Raw genomic sequence first — 24941 nt, 5'->3', positions numbered from 1 at the left:
CGAGGAGCTTGTCTTGACAGATGTCCAGAAGGGCAGAAATACTGATGGAAAGGTAAATACCAAAAGATCAAATAAAGAATGATGTGGCCAATGTACTGGAATCAATCGAAGTAGGATGGGGGTTGTTGCTTTGCTGTGATTAAATCTAGTTCAATGATTTATTATTGGGTGGTCGGGTGGCTTTGGTGTTGGCTTGGATGAAGGAAACTTGCCTTCTTGATCCAAAAAAAAGGTCAAGTTGGGGTGGGTGGGTGTGCTTGTGCCTTCTGATGATGCTCATCTAGACAGAGCAGAGGCTGATGCCTGGCTGCAGGGTGGTTTGTACAGCCGAGCGTGCTGGATTTTGATGTCAGCTTCCCATGTACTGTTCAGTGGTAAAGAAATTCTGGTTTGGGTCTGGTTCTCTGAAGGGTGAAATTGGTTTTGGAAGCAGAGCCAACATGAGGCACAGGCACAGCCCTTTGGTTTTTCAATAGCAGCATCTTCTGTTTATTTTTGCTTGTAAATGTAGAGAAAAAGGGTGATGGGAAAGTCAGGCACCAGGTGCTCTGAGTTCTGTTCACAACCCTGTACTGGTGAGAGCTCACAGAGGGGCTATGTCATTGCTCGGCCAATATTGTCAGTGACTGAGGATATTTGCAAGTGCCCACATTGCCCTTGGCCTCTCCAAGGGCTGGAAGGACCCAGCCTTGTTGGGGAATGTTGTTGTGGTTTTGGTTTTTTTATCAGCCAGTACTTTAAGGGGAGACAATAAAAAAATCTGGGGTGTGCAATTCACTGGGGGGATGGTGCTCCTCGTGCACAGTTTTTCATTGTAGTATGGGAACACATCGCAATGGGAAGATACAGCACCATGGTATCTGGATGATACCCTTGCTAGATTAAACCCTCTGGATGATAACCAGGCTTTCTCCCTGAGACGTGACCAGTTCATCTCCCTCCTCCCCGCAGTTTCACTTCCTTTATCAGCAGTGTCGATAGCCCATCGTAAAACCTTGCGTGTGCAGTCTGCATAAGGAGCACTCAGATAACAACTATAAAAGCAGTTGATCATTTACTGGAAACAAAAGCAGTCTTGGACACCCACAACACCCTTGGGTGCCAAAATGGGGCTGATTTCTATCATGCCCGATCTGATCACGCAGCATCCTGGGGGAAGCAAAAATCAGGCTGAAAATGTTGTTTTTCTCTGCAGCAACATGCAGGCTCTGGCTGTGGAGAAGCCTCGGTGGGATGTGGGGAGGCAGCCGTCAGGCAAGATTCTCTCACTGGACAGGCAAGGGGCCAAGAAAGTGCTGGAGATCTACGTCAGGCGCTCGCTAAGCTGTTGTGAAAACTCGCTGGTGGCCAAGAAGACGCTTCAGGAAGGAGCCAGAAGGCGAGGGAGGAAGGCAGATGGGCTGCAACGGTCGAAAAGTGACTTCAGCAAGTATTCCTGTGCCAAACTCAGCCCCAAGAAGGACCAGGAGGAGGAACCCAAAGCACAGGACCCGGACAAAGCTCTGGATGATGAGAGCAAAGCTCCCAAGGAGGTCTCTAAAGAGGAGTTGGAACCCAAGAGGAAGAGCACAAAAAACTCTTCCCAGGGCAAAACCCAACGCACCTGGTTCAAAAGTTTCTTAAATTTCCTTTTCAAGAAGAGCCCTGAGGAGCAGAAGGAAAATGCAGGGCAAAAAGCAAAGGAAAAAGATGCCAAAGCTCCTCACAGCTCTAAACCAGAAGGGGGTAAAAGATCCGGAGGGGATTCGAGCACGTCCCCACCGCTGGGCAGAGCCCCGAAGAGGAGGTCCAGCCTCAAGAGGGTTTTCTCCTTCAAGAAGCACATGGAGGAGGAGCGGGGAGAGGTGGCAGCTGGGGCAAGGGCCAAGCGACCCAGCTGCCTCCCACTGCAGCACGTCCAGGCGCCGACCACACCAGGTGGGACCCCACCACCCTAACCCAACCCTACGGCCAACGGGACCTCCACTGGGCATCTTTTGGGAAAGCAATAGTGCTTAGTGCCAGTTCCTATCCCTACGCATCACCCTCCATTGCTTTCTGGGGTCTGGGATAGGTTTTGGGGACTGTGATCTCAACGTCCTGCCCCAGGCAAGGGTCAGTCTGCCCGTTCTTTGAGCACACATCACTGCTCTGACTTCTGAGCACAGCAAGTTACCCCAAGCACCATCCAGGCACGGGTTTCCCCCCCCCTCTGGCAAATGAGGGATATAGTGGTTAATTTAAACCTGCATTTGAGACCTGAGATTAAATCTTAAGCCACTCTAGGGCCCATGTTAAGCTGCTTTCAATTTGCTGTGGGGAAGGGTGCAGGCAGCCAGCCACCGTGGCACAGCAGGCAGAGCCCGCGGGACACCCCTGTCCACGCCCCAGCCCTTCCCCTCTAGAAAAGCTGGTAAGGGAATTGCTGTGAAGCTTCAGCATATTCAAGGCAAGTTGCAACTGCTCGGTTACGGTTCAGAGAGCGCAGCCCCGCCGTTCTCCGGCGGTATGCACTAATCCAGGGTGGGCACGAGCACCACGTGAATGCAGCCACCGCTGCGGCTGCTTTTCTTTTCAATCCATGGCCCACAAAAAAATTAATCCACACTTCTGAACACACGTTTTCCTTCCAGCAGATGCGGAGCAGCCCGACGGTTACTACGCACGAGTCTCGGAAGAGATCGGGCTGATCGTGCAGGGCAGGGAGAGCCACGGGAGCAGAGCACGTGGATGCGGGGAGCCACCACGGCCGGCCAGCGCTGATGGGGTCGGTGAGTGTTGCCCTTGCAAGTGCTTCATTGCTGGCACATATAGAATAACTTACATGCACGAGACTTGTCCCCATGCAGAGCCTACACAGGACCCAAACCTGCTTCAATCCTGGCCCAGGGGCTTACGTGACCTGAAAAGTCATATGAAGACTTTGGGGGAGATTTTCACCATCAGGGCTTGATTTGGGGAGAGAAAAATTCAAAGGGGGGAGGGTGGTTTTGCTGGCTGAGGATAACAAGACAATGAGCTGAAATGGGTTTTGGAGGGGAGGAGGTGGATAAACATTGTTCAGGGACTTTTTCCTGGGGACTAAACAGAGCATCTGGGTGTAAAGCTTGGAGAAAGGGTTGGAGATAATGTGGGATCTCTCTCTGCAGATGAAGCCATCAGGAGAATCGTCGCCCTGCTCCAGACTGCAGGAGATGAGCTGGACAGGCAGGTGAGAGAAGAGCTGTGGTCAGCTGGATGGGGTCGAGGGAATTTGGGCCAAGCTCTGTACTGCTCTAAAATACAGCAACACCACTGATTTCCCTGGTGCAGGGGAACACTCATTAAAATCAAGGAAATGACAACTTTTAATTCCCCGACTGGGTGTGATCACGGCTGTCTGTCTGTCTCCCTCAGATGCCATCCTAGTGTGGAGTGAAGGCATCAACACAAGGATGACACACTGAGTTATTCACTCATAACGTGTGTATTCACTTGCTTCTTAATCAGGTGAAGGAAGATGTACGGCTACGGATGTTCTTCAGAGACATGTCCTACAGCTCCTTCAAGAACTTGGCTGATGCATACGTCCACAAGGAAATGACAGCCAGTAGACCCGACGTCAACCCCCAAGAGATCCAGTTTGCCTTCGCAGTGCACCTCACCGCCAAGGTGGCTGGTATCTGCAACCAGGCGGTGAACAGGATCATGGGCTTCGGCACCCGCTACCTGGAAGATTCGTTTGCACCTTTGTCCTACAGCAAAATTCTCCAGGTAGGGAGGAGGACTGAGTCTGGGGCTGAGCTTCCAGCAGCAAGTTAGGGCAAGTGGTGTAATTCTGGGGTGATCGACAGACCTGGGTGGGTAGCAGCCATGCTGGTTTATACTGGGGGGGAGACTGGGTGCTGGATCTTGCCCCGTCCTGTTTGGGCTGCCTTTGCCTTCCTCCAACATGACCATGGCCCATGTAGACACAAGGAGCAGAACTTTGCTCCCTGCCCATTGAGTCTCCACAGCCGGGAGATGCCCTGTAGTGCAATGGCATTGCTACAACCTGGTGTAACTGCAGCTTTCCCTGGGGAGAATTTCCTCCTAAACCTATCTAGAAGACCAATAGCATCAGCTCAGTTTGGGAAGGGACCTCACAGATGTTTCCTTCTATTTCAGCAGGACAAAGAAAAGTTCAGCACAGACAACTGTGAGAGCCCGGACTGACATCGGCTGCTCTGAAGGGCCTGGGAGGCCAAGGATGCAGATTTACTGATGGGGGGGGGGATGGGGGACAGTCCCTGTTGGTGACCCAGTTGTGAGGTGATTTTCTGAGCTGTGGATTTAAAATCTTCTAAGAAAAGCCATAGTGATAGCCAAAACAGCATGGAATGCTGAAAACCCACCTGGCTGGGGGGGCAAAGAGCCTGTAAATCAAGCAACACCCAGATTTCACCTTGTATTTGCATTTTAGCTCTCACCAAGTGCATGTGTTGAACCTCATTGTTTGTGTTTGTGTATGTGTATTTATTTACCTGCTTTTCTATGTGTATCTGTGAATGTACAACATAATTTTTGTAGCTTCTGCTGTTAGCCAAGTGTCCAGTTCAGGAAAAAAAAAAAACAAACTAAAACTCAAATAAATTGGTCCCTAAATGACAGCCAGACTTGTCTAGTGGGTGATGTGTACGGTCGTTATACATGGAATAACGTTTGCTTTGCTACAGCTGCTGTGGGCTGCTCCTTTCAAGCCTAATGCAGAGTGGCACAAAGGGAGTCTTACAGCAGATACGTGGTGCAGCCCTGCCATTTTGTACTATTTATAGCTGTTCCCTTTCCATCAGAAGGAGATTTATTAGCCAGAGCAGCCTGATGTGACACCAAGAACTGGGTAAAGCTTGTTCCTGTGGTGCAGGAGCTGCCCTTGCTGTTGCTCCCTCAAGGGCCGAGGGGATTTACAGCTGCCGGGGTCTCACCTAGGAGGCCTAAGAAGATGTGGAATGTCAAAGCGATTAAACCCTAATCACTGGGAATGTTCCCAGCTAATCTTTGCCCAGACCCCTAAGTAGGGCCATGGATTAAGGCAGCCTGGGGCTGGGGGATCGCCAGTGCTCAGAGTGGGGGCACCAGCAGGACCATCTCCCTTGCCAGGGTCAGTCCCAGCCTGGGGTGAAGGGGACAAAATTTTGGGGTTTGCCAAAGAGGTGGGATGATATAGTGGGTTGAAGGTGATGATGGTGGCAAACAAACCTGTGGGTTTGGGTCTGTGCCTGGGGTGACAGTCCACCATGGGCCACCGGTGACAGCTCGTGTCTGCCCAGCACCTCCTCTCCTGGAGGATCTGATTGTTTCAGTCCTTTTAAAACCCAAAGTAAAATAAATGGGGAAGCAGAGCCCATGTAGGAAGGAAACAGCCCTTGCCCAGGCAGATCAACAGCCCCCTGTTCGCGAAGCCTTTATGGGAACATTTGATAGAGCTGCAGAGGGTTGAATCACCAGATGCCAAAAAGCCCCAAGGAGCAGGGTTACCTCGCAGGGGCTCCATCTCATCTAGCCCAGGGTAATTAAGACTGTGAAAAACATCTAATTCAACTCCCGTGTCCTGCCCGGCAATGCCAGCACCAAGCACAGCGCCAGCACCGTGTTTCCTTTTGGCCGGGATCCAAAGCTGGGAAACTTTTACTGCAGGAGAAACTGAAACCACTCTCGCCTGTTTGCAACCATCACGACGTTCCTGTCCCCTGCCCGGGGGGACTGTGCCAGGGCTGTGACCAGGGCAGGCTGAGCTGGTGCTGGGGACATGCTGGGGACATGCTGGGGATCCAGTGGGAGGATCACGAGACGCCCTTTTGTTTTGCATCTGAGCTCATGCGGTGCCAGGTGTGGGTTGGGATTTGCATGGAGCAGAAAAGGCTTTTGTCTCCTCGCTGACTTCCCAGAGGACATCATCTTCCCTCCGCACTCGGAGCATGCCTGCCAGGCAACACACCAGTGAGAAAAACAACTCATCTCTCCCGTTTCCTTCTCCTTTGCTTTTCCTGAACCAAATATTCTCCTTCTGTCGTTGCTGGACATTTCCCCACCCATCGGGGCGGCAGTGCTGGAGAAACAAGAAGACAAACCTGCACAGCCCTTTGCACAATGAGCCCCTGGTCCCAAATAACCTAACCCAAAGCTCGGATGCTGCTCCAGCCTGGCACGGGGGGAGGAGGATGGGAGCGGCCACAGCTGCCATCAGTGCAGCACCCCAGGGCTGGCGGCTCTCGGAGCCCAGGTCTTTTCTTGTGAGCGACTCCAGCATCTTCGCTTAATCTCCTGGTTATAAAATTGAGACCCTGGTTGCCTGTGGCCACTGAAGATATTAAGGTATTAAAGAAGGGCAAGTTATTAGCCCTGGGGTTTTGAACCGTTTCCAACTTTTGGTATTACCTTCATCCTTCCCTAGACACCCTGCTGTGGCTTCAAACAGCTAAAGCAATTGCCTTGCCTGAAAATCCCTGGGATCACAGACACCAGCCATCTGGGCACTGGTCCTGCCCGGGCAAAGTGCTGCAGCCTGCACAGCCCCCTGCAGCCTGCACAGCCCCCTGCAGCCTGCACAGCCCCCTGCCCAGCGAGCTGAGGGGCCTTCTCCTGAAAACATCTCAGGCTGCTTCTGTGATCTTGTGTCTCGGAAGTCGTTAGTCCCTGCTAATCCTGTTTTACCAAATGCTAGGTGGGGGAGGGCAGCTTAGAAAATCAGCCTGGCACTTAATGAGCCAATTAATGTAAATTTCTCTGTCATTAAGAGGATGATGACAAGGTTTCATCTCACGGGAGTGTGGCACTGGGCCAGAGAGGATGCTGTCTCCTGGGATACTGTCCCAGGGCCTCGGTGTTTGCAGTTGAGGGTACAGGGCAGATTTTACATCCCCCCCCCCCGCCTTGAGAAGCCCCCCCCCCCCCTAATTCACTGCAGGACAGGGCGATTTGTGGGAAATGCTGTGATGTGGCTGTGCACCCCCCCAGACGGCAGACCCCCAAGGTGTGTCCCCAGAGCCCAGCTCCTCTTGGGCTTTGAGGATCCCCAGGAGAGCTGTGAAGTCCTCGCAAGTCCAGCTCCTACGAGGAAACCATCCTCGTGCTGTGCGCCAGATGGAGGAGCGTGTTCCCGCAGGTCCCGTGGATTGTTTACAGCTTTCCTGAAGCCTGGCAACTGGGGCTGGGCTCCACCTGGGAGGTGCAAGTGCTGAGTGAAGCAGGAGCATCCTACACCACCACCACGCAGTGTCTGTTGAATTCCCCGGGCCCTGACGCACATAATTGCCAGAGTTAAGGCACAGAGAACATAGAAACAATTCCCTTCAGTGTGCAAAAACTCACACACTTGTGATGCACTTGCATGTTTGGATGTGTGGCAATGAGAGATGGTACTTTTTACCTTTCTTCTACCTGCAGATGTTTGCCAGCGCTGGAAGAAGGTCTTTTAAATGAAGCAAATGGCTTTGCCAAGGGCTAGAGGAAACAGTGGCAGGAATCACGCAGATTCAAGCTCAGGTATCACCAGAAGGCTGGTAGAAAGGCTGGAACGTGTGGGAGACTCACCCAGCAAAGGGATAATGTAAAACCAACATCAAACACTGGAAAGACAAGAAATGAGATGACCCAATCCAGTAAGGATATCTACAGCAGGAGGTGGTCACATGCAGATGCCCTAATTCAAGCAATTTTTCACCTCCAGGATAGTCCAGATCCCGTTTCAATATATTTTTGAGCTGACAGCTTGCTCCTGCTTATCCTGTCACCCAGGCAGCAGCTGCCAAGGACGGCCTTGGCCACGCCGAGTACATTTATCCGGGTGGGTCACACGCCATGTTCACCTGCTGATGGGCAGCGACCCCTGAAACACCAACCCAGGGACATTTTGCACATCGAGGTGGGGGGCTCTGTCCCCAGGTATTGCACAGGACACAACTCTTGTCATAGGGACCCAGCGATGGCTGGAAAGGCCATGGAAAATGTATGAAAATTTGGGGTGAAACAGCATGACAAAGGTTGCTTCAGGATGCTGGGACTGTCCTCTATTTTCTTGTACTGTTCTGGCCAGGCTGGTTGTGGTGGTCTGAGCCCAGAGGACAACTGAGCATCACACAGCCGTACACTCATCCCTTGCCCCCCCCAGCACTGGGAAGGGAAAAGGAAGAAAAAGGCTCAGAAATTGAGATAAGGACAGGGAGGGGTGGCTCAGCCATTATGGTCACAGGCAAAAGGCAGACTCGTTAGGGGAAGAAAAAGAATGTCACTTTAATTCAAAATGCTGACACCAACAACACTTAAGAGACAGAATGGGACAGTGAGAATCACAGAATCCCAGAATCATTCAGGTTGGAAAAGCCCCTCGGGATCATCGAGTCCAACCCTCAGCCCGACTCCACAAAGTTCTCCCCTACCCCACATCCCCCCACAGCTCATCCCAACAGCCCTGAAACCCCCCCAGGGATGGGGACTCCCCCCTCCCTGGGCAGCCTGTGCCACTCTCTGACCACTCTTGCTGGGAAACATTTTTCCCTCATGCCCAGCCTGACCCTCCCCTGTGGCAGTTTCCAGCCGTTCCCTCTTGTCCTGTCCCTGATCCCCTGGGAGCAGAGCCCAGCCCCAGCCTCTCTGCAATGTCCTGTCAGGAGCTGCAGAGAGGGATGAGGGCTCCCCTCAGCCTCCTCCTCCTCACACTGAACACTCCCAGCTCCTTCACTGGCTCCTCACAGGATTTATTCTCCAGGCCCTTCCCCAGCCTTGTTGCCCTCCTTTGCCCTTGCTCCAGCCCCTCGAGATCTCTCTCGTATCGAGGTGCCCAAGTGTTACCATATCTGAAAAACATCTCCCCCCATCCCTCCCTTCTTCCTGGACTCAGTTTTGGTTCCGATATCTCTACCTCCTCATCCCAGTAGCGCAGGGGCAGGGGATGGGGGGTTGCAGTCAGTTTGCTGCTTCTTCCTTCAAGAGGGGGAACGCCCTTCCTCATTCTTCCCCTGCTCCACGTGACTCCTCTCTCACACGAGACAGTCCTCCATGAACTTTTTCCATCATGAGTTCTCCCCATGGGCCGCAGCCATTCCCGCGGGGTCCCCCCACGTGTTGCAGTCCTGAACTACCACAGCGGGGGCTGCTTCTCCCCTCAGAGCCCCGGACACCTTCGGGTGCAGCTGCCTGCTCCGGTGTGGGGTCCTCCCCAGGCCACCGGTCAGCCTCTGCTCCACCGTGGACCCCCGTGGGTGGCAGGGGGTGGCCCTGCCGTCTCACCAGGGGATGCAGGGGGGTCTGCTCCACCGCACCTCCCCGCCTTTGTCACGTCCTGCTCAGACGAGGGAGACAAGTGACTCAGATTCATAAATCCCCAACAGAGTGGACAACGGTGAGGCAAGTCTCAAAGTCCAAACATTTATTAACTTCCCACAACATACTAATAGGATACATATAATTTGCTGAGTATATAACAAGTTGTGGCAAGCAACAGAGTGTGTCTTGTGTTTCTTAGTGGTAGTGAAGGAAAACGGGAAAAAGGGGAAGGAGGGAGATGAAGGGACTAGATGAATAGAGATCACTGGTCTGGGTTCCTGTGTCGATCCCACCAGTGAGGGTTACAGGAGCATCTGTCTTCTTCGCTTCACTCTCCAGGCCTTCCCCTCCCCTTTGCCCCCCTTGATTCATACCCACTTTCCTTGGGTCCGTCCCCTAGGTCGACCCACATACCTACATATCCCATGTACGGGGAGGGGTAAGGTGTTTCATGAGATGATGTAATTAGCATGATGTTTTTAGTCTTTGTTAGCATATTCAGGGTGTTAACTTTAATATGCTTTTCATGGATAATGAAGCAAAGGTCATTCACTGGACAGATGGCCCTTGAATTTTGACCAGGTGCCCCAGAGCAGAGCTGTCCTGTCCCCACAAGCCTCCCCCCTCCAGCTGCACCCTGTGTTATTGGGGCAGCCTGATCAGCTTCGACCTCCACACCATCCACCCCGTGGGTGTAGTTTCGTCACTTGTGAGTGTTTGAGACATTCCTGAACTCCCCCCTGCTGACTTTTATCTCCTTCTCGGGCTGTTTTTCTCAGTCCTCATTTCTTGCAGGCCTGTTTCTTTCAGGACCTGTTTCCCCCATCATCTCTCACACCCTTCCTCGTCCTTCCGTCACTGCCCTCGGTGTTCGCAGATGTGTCCTTGTAACTCCTCCTCACCAGTCCCAACCCCCTCCCAGATTCCCCTTCTGTAATACGTTATCGCCGAGGCGCAGCCACCATCACTAATTGGCTCAGCCTTGGCCAGAAATGGGTCTGACTTGAAGTGAGGGAGCTTCGAGAGGTTTCTCACAGGGGCCATTGCTGTAGACCCCTCCCCTGCTACCACAAAGCCCACCACACACAAACCCAGGGCACTGGTGCACCAACACGGGGCATGGAAGCTCCCTGCTTCAGCCTCTCTGTTACTACACCCGTGCTCACGTTAGGCATGTACGTACAACCTCGAAGGTAACATATGTATAATAATATTCATGATATAGTGCGCACGCTGTAGGCATTTGGACAACATAAGCAACACATTATTTAGCAATATTTAATAAACACATCTATTTAAAATGGCAATTTTTATTCTGCATGTTGGCAGCAGCATTAGGTTATTAAGGCTGAAAAGACACTAGATATCTATTGAATTTTTCCCTACTTTTTTAACTGTCACCCAGCCAACGAAGACAGCCCAAAGGCAGTTTTATTTTGGTTCAGGTAACCCCAGATTTGGTGAACACAGTGCTGCTGCGGGCATCTTTCTGGGGCCGTATAGAGCACAGTGCTAGATGGGGGGCAAAGAAAAGCAAATCCAGCTCCATATTTCCTCCTCCCCCTGCCCCGAGGATATCCAAGAACCAGGCAAGGACAAATCTCTTCCAATATGGAGTAAATACAAGCAGTATTTCCAAACCTAACCCGATGTAACGCCCTGCATCCACCCCTTGTGTAACACCCTCTGGCTTTAAGTGCCTTACACAAGCCTTTACTCACTCAGTACTGAGCTGTGCCTAAGCTGGGATTGACAGAGAATCCTATTTATGAAAACACCCTTGATGAAGAAAGCATAAAGCAAAGAAGAAATTTTGCATGGATGTTTCCAGGTGTGACGGGCACAGTAATGCGGGGACCATCTCCAGGAGGGCTCCTGGGACACTTCAGATCACTTGATATAAAAGGGGAGCCTTGATTCAGCACCGAGCATGTGAGTTGGCTGTGGTCGAGGATTACAAGAGCTGTTTTGATCAGGGGAAAATTTCTGTTTTTAGCACAGGCAGCAATTAAAATAGCTCGTGAATCTAAACGCCTCGGGGAGCTGTCATAAAAGGAGGTAGAAGATCCATCTTCTGGACTCCTCTGCAGCCAGAGATGAGCCTGGAGAAAGCAGAGAAGAGAGCTTGAGGTTCTGGTGAAAAAGGACAACTCGAGACATTGAGCCAGATACACCAATCTGATCTTGAGATGGCCGAGGAGAATCTCCAGGGTTCGAGCACCCGTTTCTCACTCTCCTTTTCGGGCAGTGGCTTCCTCGTCCTGTACCAGGTTGGGGTGGTGCAGTCCCTCCTGGAGCTGGCTCCCAAACTCCTCAAGTCCGCGTGCAAGGTTTATGGATCATCTGCCGGCTCGATCATCGCTGCCGCTGTGGTGTGCGGCATCGGCCTCGGTAAGACAATTATTGCCTAGATTTCCTTACTATAGCTTTTTTTATTTCAAAATAGAAATAGAGGAGCTAATGCCTTAAAGCACCAGTGGGGATGCGATACTGGTGTAACTTACATCACTCACAAGGCATCAAATAAATCTGCGGATGTTGCCACCTTTGGCAGACACCCTGAAGCAATTTTGGGCGGTGTAAGCTGAAAAAGCCTGTTATTACTGTCTGAATATTATTTCAGATGGTCATGTAGATACTGCACAGGTAAATCTGGATGTACCTGTATTTCACCGGCTCATATGCCTGCTCCTGTTGAAGGAGCAGATCTCCTTCTCTTCTACTGTGAGGTCTAAGGAGTGCCGAGAGGTGTCCCAAAGCAAGTCTACGTGGCCACGGTGGGCAGATATGTCCATGTAAAGCCCCCTTGTCATCCTTAGCTACAAAGGGACACGAGTGGCAGTCACACACGTATCCATAGAGCTGACAGCCCCGTCTGGGTGTTACTTTGGGTTATCCCACTCAACCTTCCCAGCACAAAGGAAGATGTGGTGTGATTCCTGTTCCCAGACAGCAGAGCACCTTTTGCCCCAGCAAAAAGCTCAAGGGCACATCAGCAGGACATACCCGGGGCAATAGCCGTCCCTGCTCCAGCCCAGGGCTGGGCTTTCTCTTAATGCTGCAGAAGAGGTTTTACTCCAAACCTCTTTAGACAGTGTGGAAACACGAACCTCTAGCCATAAGATTATCTATGTGTAGAATTAATTCAAAGCAGTTAATCGACTTTTAATAATCGCATCCTCCCATATTTCTAATTAGTGTTTATGTGTAAACAACTGTACACAAGACTTAATCTTCAAAGGCTGATCCAAGCCCTGCTTCAAGTAATGGGGACATTTAGGAGGAGCAGGGGTTTCAGGGTCCAAATAATGATGGAGGAAGCAGGGAGGAAACACGCAGTTCCTGAAACCTCTGGTGGATGCTACAACCACTCTGCTGGAGCTAAAACCAATTCGACACTTTGGCAAATACATTTAGACAAAGCAGAGAGGAATCTTTCTGCCCATATGGGAATGAACTCCTCTACAAATCAGCAAGAGCCCCAAAGTTTTCCACTCTGATTCCTCATGCTCGTATAATTGGACAGAGCTGGTATCTGTCAGTTTGGTAACAGATCTTGCTGTGGACACCAGTGCTGAAATGGGGGTCTGCTTTGCTGGGGGTGGTAGGCACCATCCACTTAGAGGTGCTGAGATGATCTTGTGCCCAGAACATCTTGCCCAGAGTAAGACATTTTGTGTAGTGATGACTCTTGTTGGGTTTCTCATAAGGAAAATGAATGTGGCACAAACCTGGTCACAAATTCACACTAGGGAGGATTGGGGCAAAAAGAGGGTTAAAGGTGTGCTTGGCTCCTGATGGGGTGTCCCATGGGGTGGCTGCAGTCATGTACCCTGCCCCTGCCCTGGGCTGGGCGAGAAGCTCTCTGAGCCAGGCTGTCCTCTGCCGCCCCACAGGTCACCTCCTGGGCACACGCTTGTCACCAGTATTGCATGCCAGAACCATCCCTCGCTCATCCCAAGTCAAAGACTTGTCCAGAGTCAAAGCCCTCAAAGCTAGAGTCTGCTCTCGCCTCCTACCCGGCAGCTCACGGGTGGTTTTCCCAGGCTTTCTCCCATTTCCAGGACACAGAGCAGTCAGACAGTGCCTGGCAGACGCATCACCTGCCTGGGGTATCTCTGGCTCTTTCAGCATCCCTGAGGATTCTGCATGAGCCCACCAAGCATTAACCATCACATCACACGGCCTGAACCTCCACTCAAACATCTAGAACTCCTCTTAGTAGCTGTGTTCCAGTTGCCTTTGGGACACTCCACCTAAACCATCTGTCTGTCTGTGCTTGTAAAGCAATTTCACAGGGCAACCTCAAAATCTTTGCCCCTACAAAGCCATGGTGCTAAAGCAAACCCACAGATTTGCACTGGTGCAAGGCTGGGACCCCACCTGGGTGCAAAGATGGTGCTTTGCAGCACCAGGGAGCTGAATAAGTTGTTTTCCTACAAGAGTTTAACTGCCCAGGGTGGGGTATTCCCCCAAGCTAACTGCCCATTTCAGCAAAAGGGCCACGCTCTGTCCCCGGGGTCAGGCTGACTGTGGAGTTTGCTGCACCCCTCTTCTCTCCCATCCCAGCACAGCCTTTAAAACCCAGTATCTCCTGAGCCCTCAGCTGGGGCTCTGCAGTTCTGCTCCTTTAATCCAGCTTTTGGGACGTGCAGGTGCATGTAATGACTATTAACAGCAGCTGGGGGGTCACTGGGGAAGCTCAGGGGAGCAGGGAGTCCCAGGATGGTGGAGCCCAGCTTGCAGGAAAGCCCTAAGCAGAGGAGGTGGGGGTTTGCCCCTTGTCCTCACCTTTGAGCCATCCCAGCTCCCCTGTGAAGCCTGGGGTGGCCCACATGCAAAATCAGCGGTGGAAGGCAGGAACATATTGCGCAAGTCCCACTGGCACGCATAACTCAGTGTAACTCTCCGATAACCCCTTCCCGGGGCTCTTTGCAGCCTTTCCCTAATCCTGGGCCAGACACATCCTGAGCACCCGTCACCGGTACAGACAGGGATTTCACCAGTGGGGCCATGCTCAGCAATAATACATTGTCCTTTGAGGACATCCTGGGGGTGATTTCCCCTTTTCTGCCCTGCCACCACATCCCCCGTTATAGCAGTGGTATCATCCCGGGGTTGTACACATGCTGGGGAGTGTTAAAAATAGGATTAAACATCTAACTTTTAGGGCAGCAGCAATACTGACTTTCTCTCTGTCTTCAACCCCCCTCTCTGTCAGATGACATAAAGGAATCTTTCTTTGCCATGGCAAAGGAAGTCAGGAAAACCCTCCTGGGCCCTCTCTCTCCCAAGTGCAGCTTGCTGGCGAACATCAAGACTATTCTGCAGCGGATGCTACCAGAGGACTCCTACCAGCTGGCCTCGGGGCGGCTGCACATCTCGCTCACGCGGGTGGTGGACGGCCAAAATGTCATAGCCTCTGAGTTCAGCTCGAAAGAGGAGCTCATCCAGGTAAAGGGACCTTCCTCTGATGCTGTAGGAAGATCTCTACCTACTGCTTGGGATGGAGGTACCGAAGTGCTGATGACTTTAACCACACTGTTTTTTACTCAAGTGTCAGGAAGCTCTCCCAGAGCCGTGGTCCCACCACAGTGAGCTCCATGAGGGAGGGAGGAAGATGTTAAGTCCAGAGTCAGGCAGGAATAAATCATGCTAAAAAAGCAGCAGGTTTGTTTCCAGCCTCAAAAAGCAGATGTTGACACATTGCCCAGATCTAATAAGTGCTAATGGCTCTTTGCAGAGAGCTGTGTTAACGCTAACATGACCTCTCAGCTTTCTGGACAGGTCTCTCCTCTGCCAAGTCCCACTGGCAGTAATTTTCCTCATTGCTTCAGAACTTTCCTGGGAGGAAAGACCTGGACAAAGTGTCTGTGCTGCCAAACAACAAGCAGCTGATTAACCAGTAAACTGCTGGGAAAAGAATCCCAGGGTAAAACCCTAATAGAGTTGCCCATAAGGTTGTGGGCTTGTCCCAGGGAGAGAGCAGAGGATGGCAAGTCCATAGAGATGTTGGAGTACACCCCGTGGTGCCAGCCCGAGGTCAACCCAGGAGCCTGGATGTTCATTCTCAGCTGATAAGATTGGTGGAAAATGGTTGCAAATGGCCCAGCAGTGGCTTTATCATTGACAAAACTCAGCAGAATGAAAATGCATTGGGAAAATGTCTCGGTTTTGTTTAAAAATCCACAAATATGAAAAATGAAGCCAAAGCTTCACCTTGCTACCATCAAAGGGCAGTGTTTAGACAGTGATATATAGATACACAACTCTAATATTGCTGGCAGGTATAAAAATAAAAAATGAGATGCTATGCCCTTCTCAGGAGAAGTGTTTCAACTTTATTGAAAAGTTTCCCCCTTCTTGAAATCTTTCTTCTTGACACAGTCGAGTGCAAAGTCCAGGTGGTACTGGCAGCCTGGCTCCAGATGATTTGTCAAGGCTGAATTTGCAGGCACCCAGACAACAGCTTTTGTCCAGGAGAACTTTGACAGGAACACTTACTTCTGCAATCCCTCTCCTTCCCCAGGCTCTTCTCTGCAGCTGCTTTCTTCCTATCTACTGTGGGTTCATCCCTCCATCCTACCGAGGTGTGGTGAGTGGTATTTCCAACAAAATATATACTCCCAGCAGTACGTTCTTGGGTTTGAACTTTACATTCCCTTGAGCAGAGAGGGATAGATATGTCTAGGCTGTTTCTTTAGTTAATGGAGGATGATAAAGCCTTTTAGCTTGTTCTTCACCCCATCTGGAGATGGTAGCTGGGTGGAATTTCCATCCGGAGAGCCCTCTCCTGCTTTGCCTACAGAGCCTGGATGACTAAATCTTGCCTTGCAGATCACCAAAGTGAGATGAGGGGATGCCCACACTCGGGACTTTGACACACAACCCAGTTATCCTGGGCAGGATCTATCTGCAGCGCAGATGATTCCCTTAGCTCAGGTGCACACTTGCATGGCTGAAATATCAAAAGTTCATGGGAGGATCCATGTGCACACTCATATTCTGCAAAACACCACGGTAAAATCCACAAATTTGGGCTGGCTTGTGGCTAACCCTTGGTGAAGGAGGAGCACAGCAGCGTGGTGGGGAAGCGTGTGCAGATGGAGCACGGAGCAGGCGATGCACCATGACCTGCTGGTGTGTCAAAGCCCACAAAGCTCCGATACCACATTTGCAGCTGGTGTAGAGCCAGGACCTTTCTTTGACTCTTGTTGGGCTGCACTGATTGAGCCTATTTAGTCCTCGGATGCCTGTACCTGGCTAGCAGGTCAGATCTCCAGCTTACCCCAGACTGCAGGGCTTGCCCACAAAGTGCGTGAAGTTTGCACGACCCCGAACTCAGCAGTGTTGCTGCATGAAGCTCCTCTGCACTGTTATTTCACGGGCATTTAATTCGATCAGCTGCAGTCCTTGCAACCTCAAATCCCACTGACGTGGGTGGTAAATTCAGATTTGTTTTGGAATACAGCAAGTGACAGTTTCCTTGCCCAGTGAATAATCCTCCAGGGATTTGCAGGCAGTTATTAAATGCGGGAGCCCTACTGCTTGAGCTCAGGACTTGAAATTTATCCGACACTGTAAATTCAGTTTGATGCTTGAATTGGCTAATGACTGCTTTACACAACTTTGTAAGGCTTTGTGAATTAAAATAATTATATTCCTATTTTAATAACTGCTGTGGATTACAGCACCTGGTTGAGGAGCTGGCTGGGTGCCGTGGGCAGGGCAGCAGAAAGAGCTGGCAAAGGCCAGGAAAAAGAGCAAGGGGTGGGAAGAGAGGACACGCAGGGACTGGTTCACGGCAGGAGATGTTGCTTTTGCAGCTTCTTGCCTTCCTCTCCGAGACGCTGTAACAGTCCTCAAGGCAAACTCTCCCTCTGCTCTTCGCCCTCAGCGATACGTTGATGGAGGATTCACCGGCCTGCAGCCTGTTTCCAGCTTGGAGGAAGCCGTGATCACTGTGTCCCCGTTCACGGGAGAGCTCGATATCTGTCCACGGGATTGCCCCGCTATCTTCTTCTGTTACCAGATCTTCAACGGCAGCATTCAGATCTCAATAGAAAACCTCTGCAGGATTAGCTATGCTCTCTTTCCACCTAGCACCATGGTAAGCACACCAGGTCTTCTTCCCAGCTTTGTTTTGGTTAAAACAAATTAATGCTGGATCTGCCCTCCCAGCTTTAAGGTGCAGCTCGATCTTCATCATTAATTAATCAGATTTCAAGGCAAGGGGGCATTGCCCACCGCTTTTGCAGTGGTTTTTTTTGGTGGGCACTGCTGATGAGTGGCCCAATCTGGGATGGGGTCCACCCTGGTTTGACAATCTGCAAAGGATCGGCGCTTTGGGGGTTGGAAACCAACCTGGGCTTGTTGCCTTCCCAAATGGGCCACCCCAACCCTCCACAGTCAAACAGCCTCGGCTAGATCCTGCCAGTGCCTGGATGAAGGGCTCTTTAGTGACATCAGGTGTTTCTCCTTGCAGGTGTTGAATGACATTTTCTCCCAAGGGTACCAGGACACTGCTCTTTTCCTGTACAGGAACAGTTAAGTGTTACCCCAAGACCTGACATGCAGCTGAGAAACGTGATGCACATGCAAACATCAGCCCTTTCTTTCCATGTCTTGCAGATGCCTTTGGGTTCAACTACTTTGATGGCAATTTCCGCTTTGCCAGCATGTGTGGGAAAAATGACTTTTCACAATCCAACGGGAGAAGCACTGGCCTATGCAAAAGGGCACCGCAGCGCCTGACTCCTTACTTCCTGCCAGGTAGAGGATTTGGGGTACTGATCTTGGGTTTTGGGGGTGGCTGTGACCACGGAGAGCTGCTGAAGTCTTTGCGAAAAGTAGTATTATATTTATTATGGTAAATATTCCGAGATCTGCAGTAGCTCTTTGCAAAGAGGCTTTGTAAGAGTGGCTCAGGCTGGATTCTGGCCTGGGCTTCAGTACCTACAGGCTGAGCCGCAGCAAGAGTTGCTAGACAAAGGGAATTATTGCATTTATTGGGTTATTTCTAATTACTGGTCTTTATTTACTTCTGTGTTGTCATTCATGGGCCCAGGCTTGGCTCTGTGGAGGAAGGAGCCGGTGACTGGACTGCAGAATCCACTGTCAAAGGTCCTGTTGCAGCCATACAGGTTGCCAGCTCTTGTCAGGAAGGGGTAAGAACATCTTGATAGAGGCATCGAAGCTGAGAGTGATACAGAAACTAGTGGTTGCGCCTTCAGTAGTGGCGAGACAGCTGGAAGGACACGGTATGAGCTTAGCAGGAGGCATGCAGGTGTCCCTGCAAGCCCAGCGTTGGGTTGGGCTGGGGGCTGTAGCATCCTTCAGACAGCAGCTCTGTGGGAAACGCAGAGGGAGCCGCTGGGGCAGTGTGGGCTAGCGGCGGGTCCCTCCTTTTCTACGGACCAGGGCAAGCTGCTGCACATCTACTGCATAAATAGGCTTAGTGACATTCCCTTCCTCCACAGGGGGATTTGTATTCCCTGAAGGCAAGCTCTCGGGGCGAGTGGGCACGGCTAGCAGGAACACCAGAGGATTGCTCGGTTACGAAAGAGTATTACAGTGTGCATTCACCATTAGCACCCCCCTGCTTTTATTGCATTTACCAGTCATTAAACTCAGCCTGTTTATTTTGGTTTTGCAGGCTGGAGAAGCTGTGGGGGCTGCTGGAAGGTATTAGCTCCATGGTAGAATGGTTCCAGAAGCTCCTCCAAACCATGGTGCCTGGTTTGCTTAAGAAAGCCATGGCCAGGAGGTGAGGCGCTCAGGGGATGCAAACCCTCAGCAGAGGGCGGGCAGGGCAGGGTACAGAGCAGGGAAACCCCAGGGGACCTCACCCATGGGTCACTGATGCTAAGCATGGCTAAAAATTCAAATTTTCAGGTACCCACACTAAAAGTAGCTAATTTTTGTCCCCATTATATTATTGAGGGGTGTCTGAAAGAAGCTATGAACTAGCTTAGTGCTGTTTCCCTGCAGCAACATATTCTTGTTCCATTTATCTGCTGGGCTCTGTCCTAGCAAGCATTGGGCACATTCACCAAGACCCTGAGAGGTGTTTTGGCACTAAACTCTCAAAGATTCAAGGCATTTATAGCACAGATAGCTTTTAAGCTATACCCCGCCAAAACCTGCTTGCAGGTGACTTCACGTGCAGCTGGTGGAGAGACTGGCACAGAATGATTTCGTACTGTGGGCAGCTACACAATTCCTCATCTATGGAAAAGCCCTTCCCTATCAAACGCCCCCGGGGCTACTTGTCCCTGGTGGTTCATCGCCACTGACTCAACTAACCACCAGCTTGTTCCCTCAGGTAACCACCCTGGACAGGCCCTGAGCTCTCTGACACCAGCGGTTCTGCTGCCCCGGGAAGCGGTGGGTGACACCAGAGCTCATTTCAGACAGCAGCACGGCTGCTTGTTTTTTATGGAGTTGTTTTTTTTGCAGTGGGTTTTTTCTTCACTTGGGAAAAATGGCCGATTTTGTTTCCAGTGCTGCTGCTGCAGTCTCTGTGCCCAGGCCTGAGCTGTTTTACCATGATGGCCGAGGAAAAGCACTGCAGTGCTGCATCTGCAACCAGACCCCAGTCTGCCCAGGGCTTCTTCACTGGCATGTGTGTACAGCCCAGCCGCCAGTTTCCCCACTTGCTGGTCACCAGCAGCACCCCTCCCCCTGCTTTAAAGCAGATTACATGGCAGGCATTTGCCAGGAAATGTCACATTTTAAGTGTTTTCCTCCCACTCAAAAACTTTCAGAGAGATTCATCAAACAGAAAACAGAGAGAGGAAGAAGCCTTAGGGAGCATCACAGTGGGTAGGAACCAATTTCTGTCCAGTTCCCTGAAGTTATTTTACCAATTACCTATTCTTGAGCTTCAAGCACCCTCACAGGCCTGCTTCTCCTGCCAGCGGAGGTAGGTGCACACTTGGATCCCTCCGAAATTGCAGCTGTGGAGAATGATGGAGAAACCTAAAGATTAACCTCCTCCTCCTTCAAAGCACCAGTCTTGCAGACTGCAATTCCTATTGCACCAACAGAGCTGACATTTCACAAATACATTAGTTCTTCTCATGTAGTTTTCCGTAACTCGCTGCTACAAACCAGTGTACAAGCAGTCCAGGCAAACACACCTCGTGTTGCTGGTCTCTATGTAGAATAAGTTGGCAGCACTCTTAACCGTCCCAAATGCATTTTGCACATCAGAGGCTGATGGATTGGCTTTACCCCAGCTGAGTCTCCCCCGTTTGTTGGTTCCCAATGGGCAAATGGATCACAACAGCACAAGCTGTTTATTTGAATAAACAGCTCGTATAACTGCACAAAGGGAAGTGGTACAGAGGGAAGTTTCATCCAAAGTGCCCTGGAGACTGCAGGCATGAATGTGGGGAACAGCTGAAATCTGCATCGATGTAAACAGATTCAAAGTTAACTATTAATGCTTGGTGAAAGATTAATATGTTCTGCTATCTCTGGTTGAAATCAGTGACCTGGGAATATTATCTCTGCAATGAGCTTGCTAAAAGAGACCAGGATGCTTATTTGTATTGGATCTATCAAAACCTACCCCTGTCTTCCTTGCATCCTGGATGGATTTACTTACATCTTAACCCCTGCAGCCAAAAGCAGCTCATGAACCGTGACTATGTTCCTGCTATGGATCAAAGAGGAGAGAGCAGAGACACCCACCACTCCCCAGGCAGGAGCAGGGCCAGCCAGCCTTCATTTGCTTTTGCTCATGCTGTACTTCTGCTCTTACCTCCCAGGCAGACAGCCCCACTTCTGCAACAGCACTTCTACCAGGCTCCTGCTCTTCCGAGCAAGCACCACCACCTCCAGGCAGGGTATAACCATTTCAGTCAGCCTCAGGCAGTTACACTATCCCTATTCAAATGGGAACTAAAATCCCCAAAATAAAATTCTCATACAGGAATTGGGCATCCACATTCACTAAATTTGCCTGAAAGTCTCAACCACAAGCAGGCGCATAGTTTGAACTACCCAGCGCATCCCACCTGCCCCTACACGGCACAGTGCTTGATCATAAGAAGTTAGTAAAACCTTGAGAACTTTAACAAAAAACAGCCTACAAAGAACACCCAAACCAAAATGGTCACAGCACCAAACTCTCCTGCTCCAAACATGCAGAAGTGTGCTAAGATATAGGTATTTAATGGCCCATTATTCAAATCCCTGTCTTTTGCTTTATTAATCCCCCATCTTTTCAACCAAGCACCCTGGTGCTGTTTCCTTTGTATGAACTTGGACCTAATGGCCAGAGGCAATGGATAGAGGCAAAGTTTGGCACCTCTTTGAATCACCTTGTTGCAGGAGCTGGTTTCACCCTTAGAGAAGCAAGTTGGGAAACCCAGCTGCACCCAGCTCAAACCAGCTGCACTAGATGCTGTTTTCAGCCTGAAATGCCTCCTTTAAAGGTTGGTGATGGGAATCACCTGGGGTCTGTGGGGGATAGGGTGGTGGTTGTGGCCCTGCCTGTGTTGGTGACACTGCTGTCACAGTGTGCTCTTCAGTGCCTCTCAGCGTTTCTCTCTTTAAAATGTGAACTGCGGCCAAAGGCAGCAGCAGGGTCAAAAATGCTCTTCTGTGGCTGGTGTGGCCCTAAAGGGAGTAAAACCATATTGGTCAATCTGACAGACACTTCTGGCAAAACAAACTGGAGTCAAATATCTGGCCCAGGGCTGCTTCCCTCCCTCCTGTTGTCTAGAGGGTAATAGGACAAGAAGGTTTTGGTATCCGTAAAATATTGGCCTCATACCTCATCCTGTTGCTTGCCCTGGTCTGCAGTGAACTCAGCAGAGATGTGAAGCCTGAGGTGGATGGGCTGAGAGTTTGGAGACAACCCAAGGCAGCAGCAGCTCTCTCTAAAGCTAGATCCCACCAGTGAAAATGGGAGTTCTGGGGCCTGATCCACACAACCGACCCAAATGAAAACAAACCTCTGTCCAATCCCGCCTGTGTCTCTGCCTGTTGACTACAGGTGCTTTATTCCAGACCCTGCTTCTAGTCTAGACACTAAGGAGGGTGCAACTCCTTGTGGAGCCGTCCTGGTGGGCACTGGATAAAGATCAACCTTGTGGTTAATCTGCTAATCCAGCCTGAGCCTTGCTGGTGTGCAGGTTCTACCACAGCAGCAGTCCTTTGGAAATATTCTGACTTATTCAGGAAAACAGGTGCAAGTTGTTCCCAGTTTTATACCCTTTATTATTTGGAAATGTCAATGATATTATAGTATTGTGCAAATAAACAGTAAAATAGCCTTTTCCTGGCATAAATCATCAAGGCTTTTCCTTCCCAGAACTGAAAAAAATTCATGTTCTTCTCCCTCTGGAGACTGAGAGCACTGACTTACCTCTTGGTTGCTCTCTGGCCTAACAGATGGGTCTTGAGTCCTTCCACAGGTGACCTTAGTTTGGTGAAAAATATTGCAGTGAAGCTGCAAACCAGACACTGAGACTCCTGATAGCCTAGAGCCTGCCCAACCTCTAAAGGAACCTGGTTCCTACTATGTTGCTCTCAAAAGCCCCATGTAGTTCAGACTGATGAAGCCTTTAAAAGAGCAAGCATGGAAGCAAAATGTACAGCCTAACAGTGTTCTTCATTCCCAGAGTGGGTCTCTTCCCATAAGTACAGTTGTCTTGCTATCAATGGAAATCTTCTCATTGCTTTCAATTTATGTTTTTCAGGCTTTTATTTTTAAATCTGGAATGGTAATGGTCCTGTTTTTTTCCCTTTTATATTCCTCATTTGGTGTGGTCCTCCTAGATATAGCAGAGCAATATTTGGATCTTTTTTTCACGTTTTATTTGATTTATGTGGCAACATTTTAAATTATCATCATGTTGGAAAAGCTGTGTAATTTTTCCTAACAAATTTTAAAATGTTGAAAGAGTCAGAAAGAAAAAGAAATAGATAATAAAATTGAAAGAAATGTTGCACCTCCAGCCCATACTTGTTTGTAATCTGCTAATAACAATAAGACAAGCTGGAATCTGAAATGCTGAGGGTTCACCGGTTTTCCATGTCAAAACTGAAATGGGAGAGGGCATTGTTTTGCAATAGGATTGCAGAAAACTAGAAGTTCTGGATTTAAACCTGCCTTATGTTGCCTAAAAATGATACAGGTAGAGGTTTACCTGCAGTTCTAATAAGCTTTTCTTGCACTTAAGTATTTACACATGGCTGCACACCAGAGTTACTAAATAGAAATTCTGATTTGATGGGCACAGCAAACCCAGCTCTAATCCTTGAGACACTGCTCCTTCCCTCACCCTTCATGCAATGATGTGTGGGCAGAACCGGTTACTACCTTGCAAGGTGAGCAAATGGCTTTCTTCATAGAGCTACTTCTCCCAAGAGCCCTTCTGACCCAGCCACAGCCAAAATCCTCAATCCTCACCCAAAATAAGTCCAGCATGAGGCTTCACTAATAATCACAGACCCAAGAGGGGACTCTCTCCCATTCCTGACATTCTCACCTACTGGAGCCTGCAAAAACCCCAACAGCCTCTTCTGGCAGTGAGAGCCTTGGGCAAGTGTCACTTAGCTAATAAAAACTGATGGGGTAAAGGAAGTGCTGGTCCTCTACCTTTCTGGTGGTGAAGGTGGTGTGAGGTTTCCTCTTCATCTTCTGACCTGATGGTCCCTGGATTCTCTTCAGTAACTTCCTCAGGGTCTGTGGCTCTGGAGCAAAGTACTCTTGTTTCTGGCTTCCAGTACACAGTGTCTTCATCTTTATGACATGATGCCAATGAAAGCATAAAGTCATCATCAAGGTAATTTATACCAAATGTACCTGGTGAGAAGAGAATCCAGCTCTCACTGCTTGTTGCTCAGCTACCAGATCTCCAGTATGAACAGGGCTGACTGGAAAATGGAGGGACTGGTGACCACAGTGCCTGGCTAATCTGAGTTGGGTTTCTGGGTCAAGGATCACCAAACATTGCTGCTTGTGCATCAGTGGGTTATCAGTCCAACACCACACAGGGCACCCAAGCCTACACTTCTGCTATTGAAGTCTTGGGGACTTGCATTCCCTGGAAAGTTCTACCATGCCCCGTGTGGCAGAGGGGACCTAATCATCAGAGGGGAAGGGGGGAACAGGGAGATTCAGGAGAGGCCACAGAGAGGATAGGACTGAAGTAATCCTGGCAATGCCAGGGATGAAGGGATTGCTCTGACCTGGTCACTCTAGGTGCACTGGCACCATCTCTTACCTTCTGTCAGCAAACCAGTGTTGTAGGAGAAGCACCTGACCTACCTGCTCCTCACTCCAAGTCACTTACTCAGTCTTTTTAAGAAGGAGACCGTGTCCTGGTAGCCATGGGTAAAAAACTGATCCAGAACCTGCAGGGGGGAGGTGGCAGTTAGGGCAGACAGGCCAGTTATAGTGGTCTCATGGCTCTGGGTACCTGTAGAAGCAGCTTACTTGCCATGTGGGAAGCAGAAAAATACACTGTAGGCGGTAAATGTTTCTTTTTGATATCTGTAAAATGCAATCAGAGATTTGGAAATTGAAGAAGGCAGCTGGACATTCTTTGGGACAGATGTCGTATTCGCCGGCAAAACCAGACACGGTGATCGTGGTCCTGGTCACGAAGTTGGCCCGCCACATGCTGAGCTCCCCATCAATGTAACGCTAGGAGAGAAAACAA

General features: G+C 50.2%; 2 protein-coding genes across 3 annotated transcripts; both read left to right on the top strand.

Moving 5' to 3' along the window:
* Nucleotides 1-4624, top strand: LOC141969615 (uncharacterized). 2 transcript variants are annotated; one of them, XM_074925574.1, is made up of 6 exons: nucleotides 1-52; nucleotides 1196-1917; nucleotides 2616-2750; nucleotides 3129-3190; nucleotides 3469-3732; nucleotides 4129-4624. In XM_074925574.1, exons 1-6 carry the CDS (start codon nucleotides 21-23, stop codon nucleotides 4171-4173), a joined length of 1260 nt encoding a protein of 419 aa, XP_074781675.1. In that variant the 5' UTR covers nucleotides 1-20; the 3' UTR covers nucleotides 4174-4624. The 2 variants fall into 2 exon arrangements, with proteins under 2 accessions (XP_074781675.1, XP_074781673.1); XM_074925572.1 differs by having other exon boundaries at nucleotides 4126-4624.
* Nucleotides 4625-11003: 6379 nt separating this feature from the next.
* Nucleotides 11004-23734, top strand: PNPLA1 (patatin like domain 1, omega-hydroxyceramide transacylase). The gene is made up of 9 exons (XM_074925697.1): nucleotides 11004-11652; nucleotides 14483-14715; nucleotides 15791-15856; nucleotides 17159-17371; nucleotides 17747-17807; nucleotides 17893-18033; nucleotides 18329-18428; nucleotides 18917-19027; nucleotides 19586-23734. Exons 1-9 carry the CDS (start codon nucleotides 11451-11453, stop codon nucleotides 19587-19589), a joined length of 1131 nt encoding a protein of 376 aa, XP_074781798.1. The 5' UTR covers nucleotides 11004-11450; the 3' UTR covers nucleotides 19590-23734.
* The last annotated feature ends 1207 nt before the right edge of the window (nucleotides 23735-24941 follow it).

Source organism: Athene noctua, chromosome 23 (genome assembly GCF_965140245.1).
Source record: "Athene noctua chromosome 23, bAthNoc1.hap1.1, whole genome shotgun sequence".
Taxonomy (NCBI): domain Eukaryota; kingdom Metazoa; phylum Chordata; class Aves; order Strigiformes; family Strigidae; genus Athene; species Athene noctua.
The sequence above is the reverse complement of the archived record's forward strand: the minus strand, read 5'-3'. Positions and strand labels throughout refer to the sequence as shown.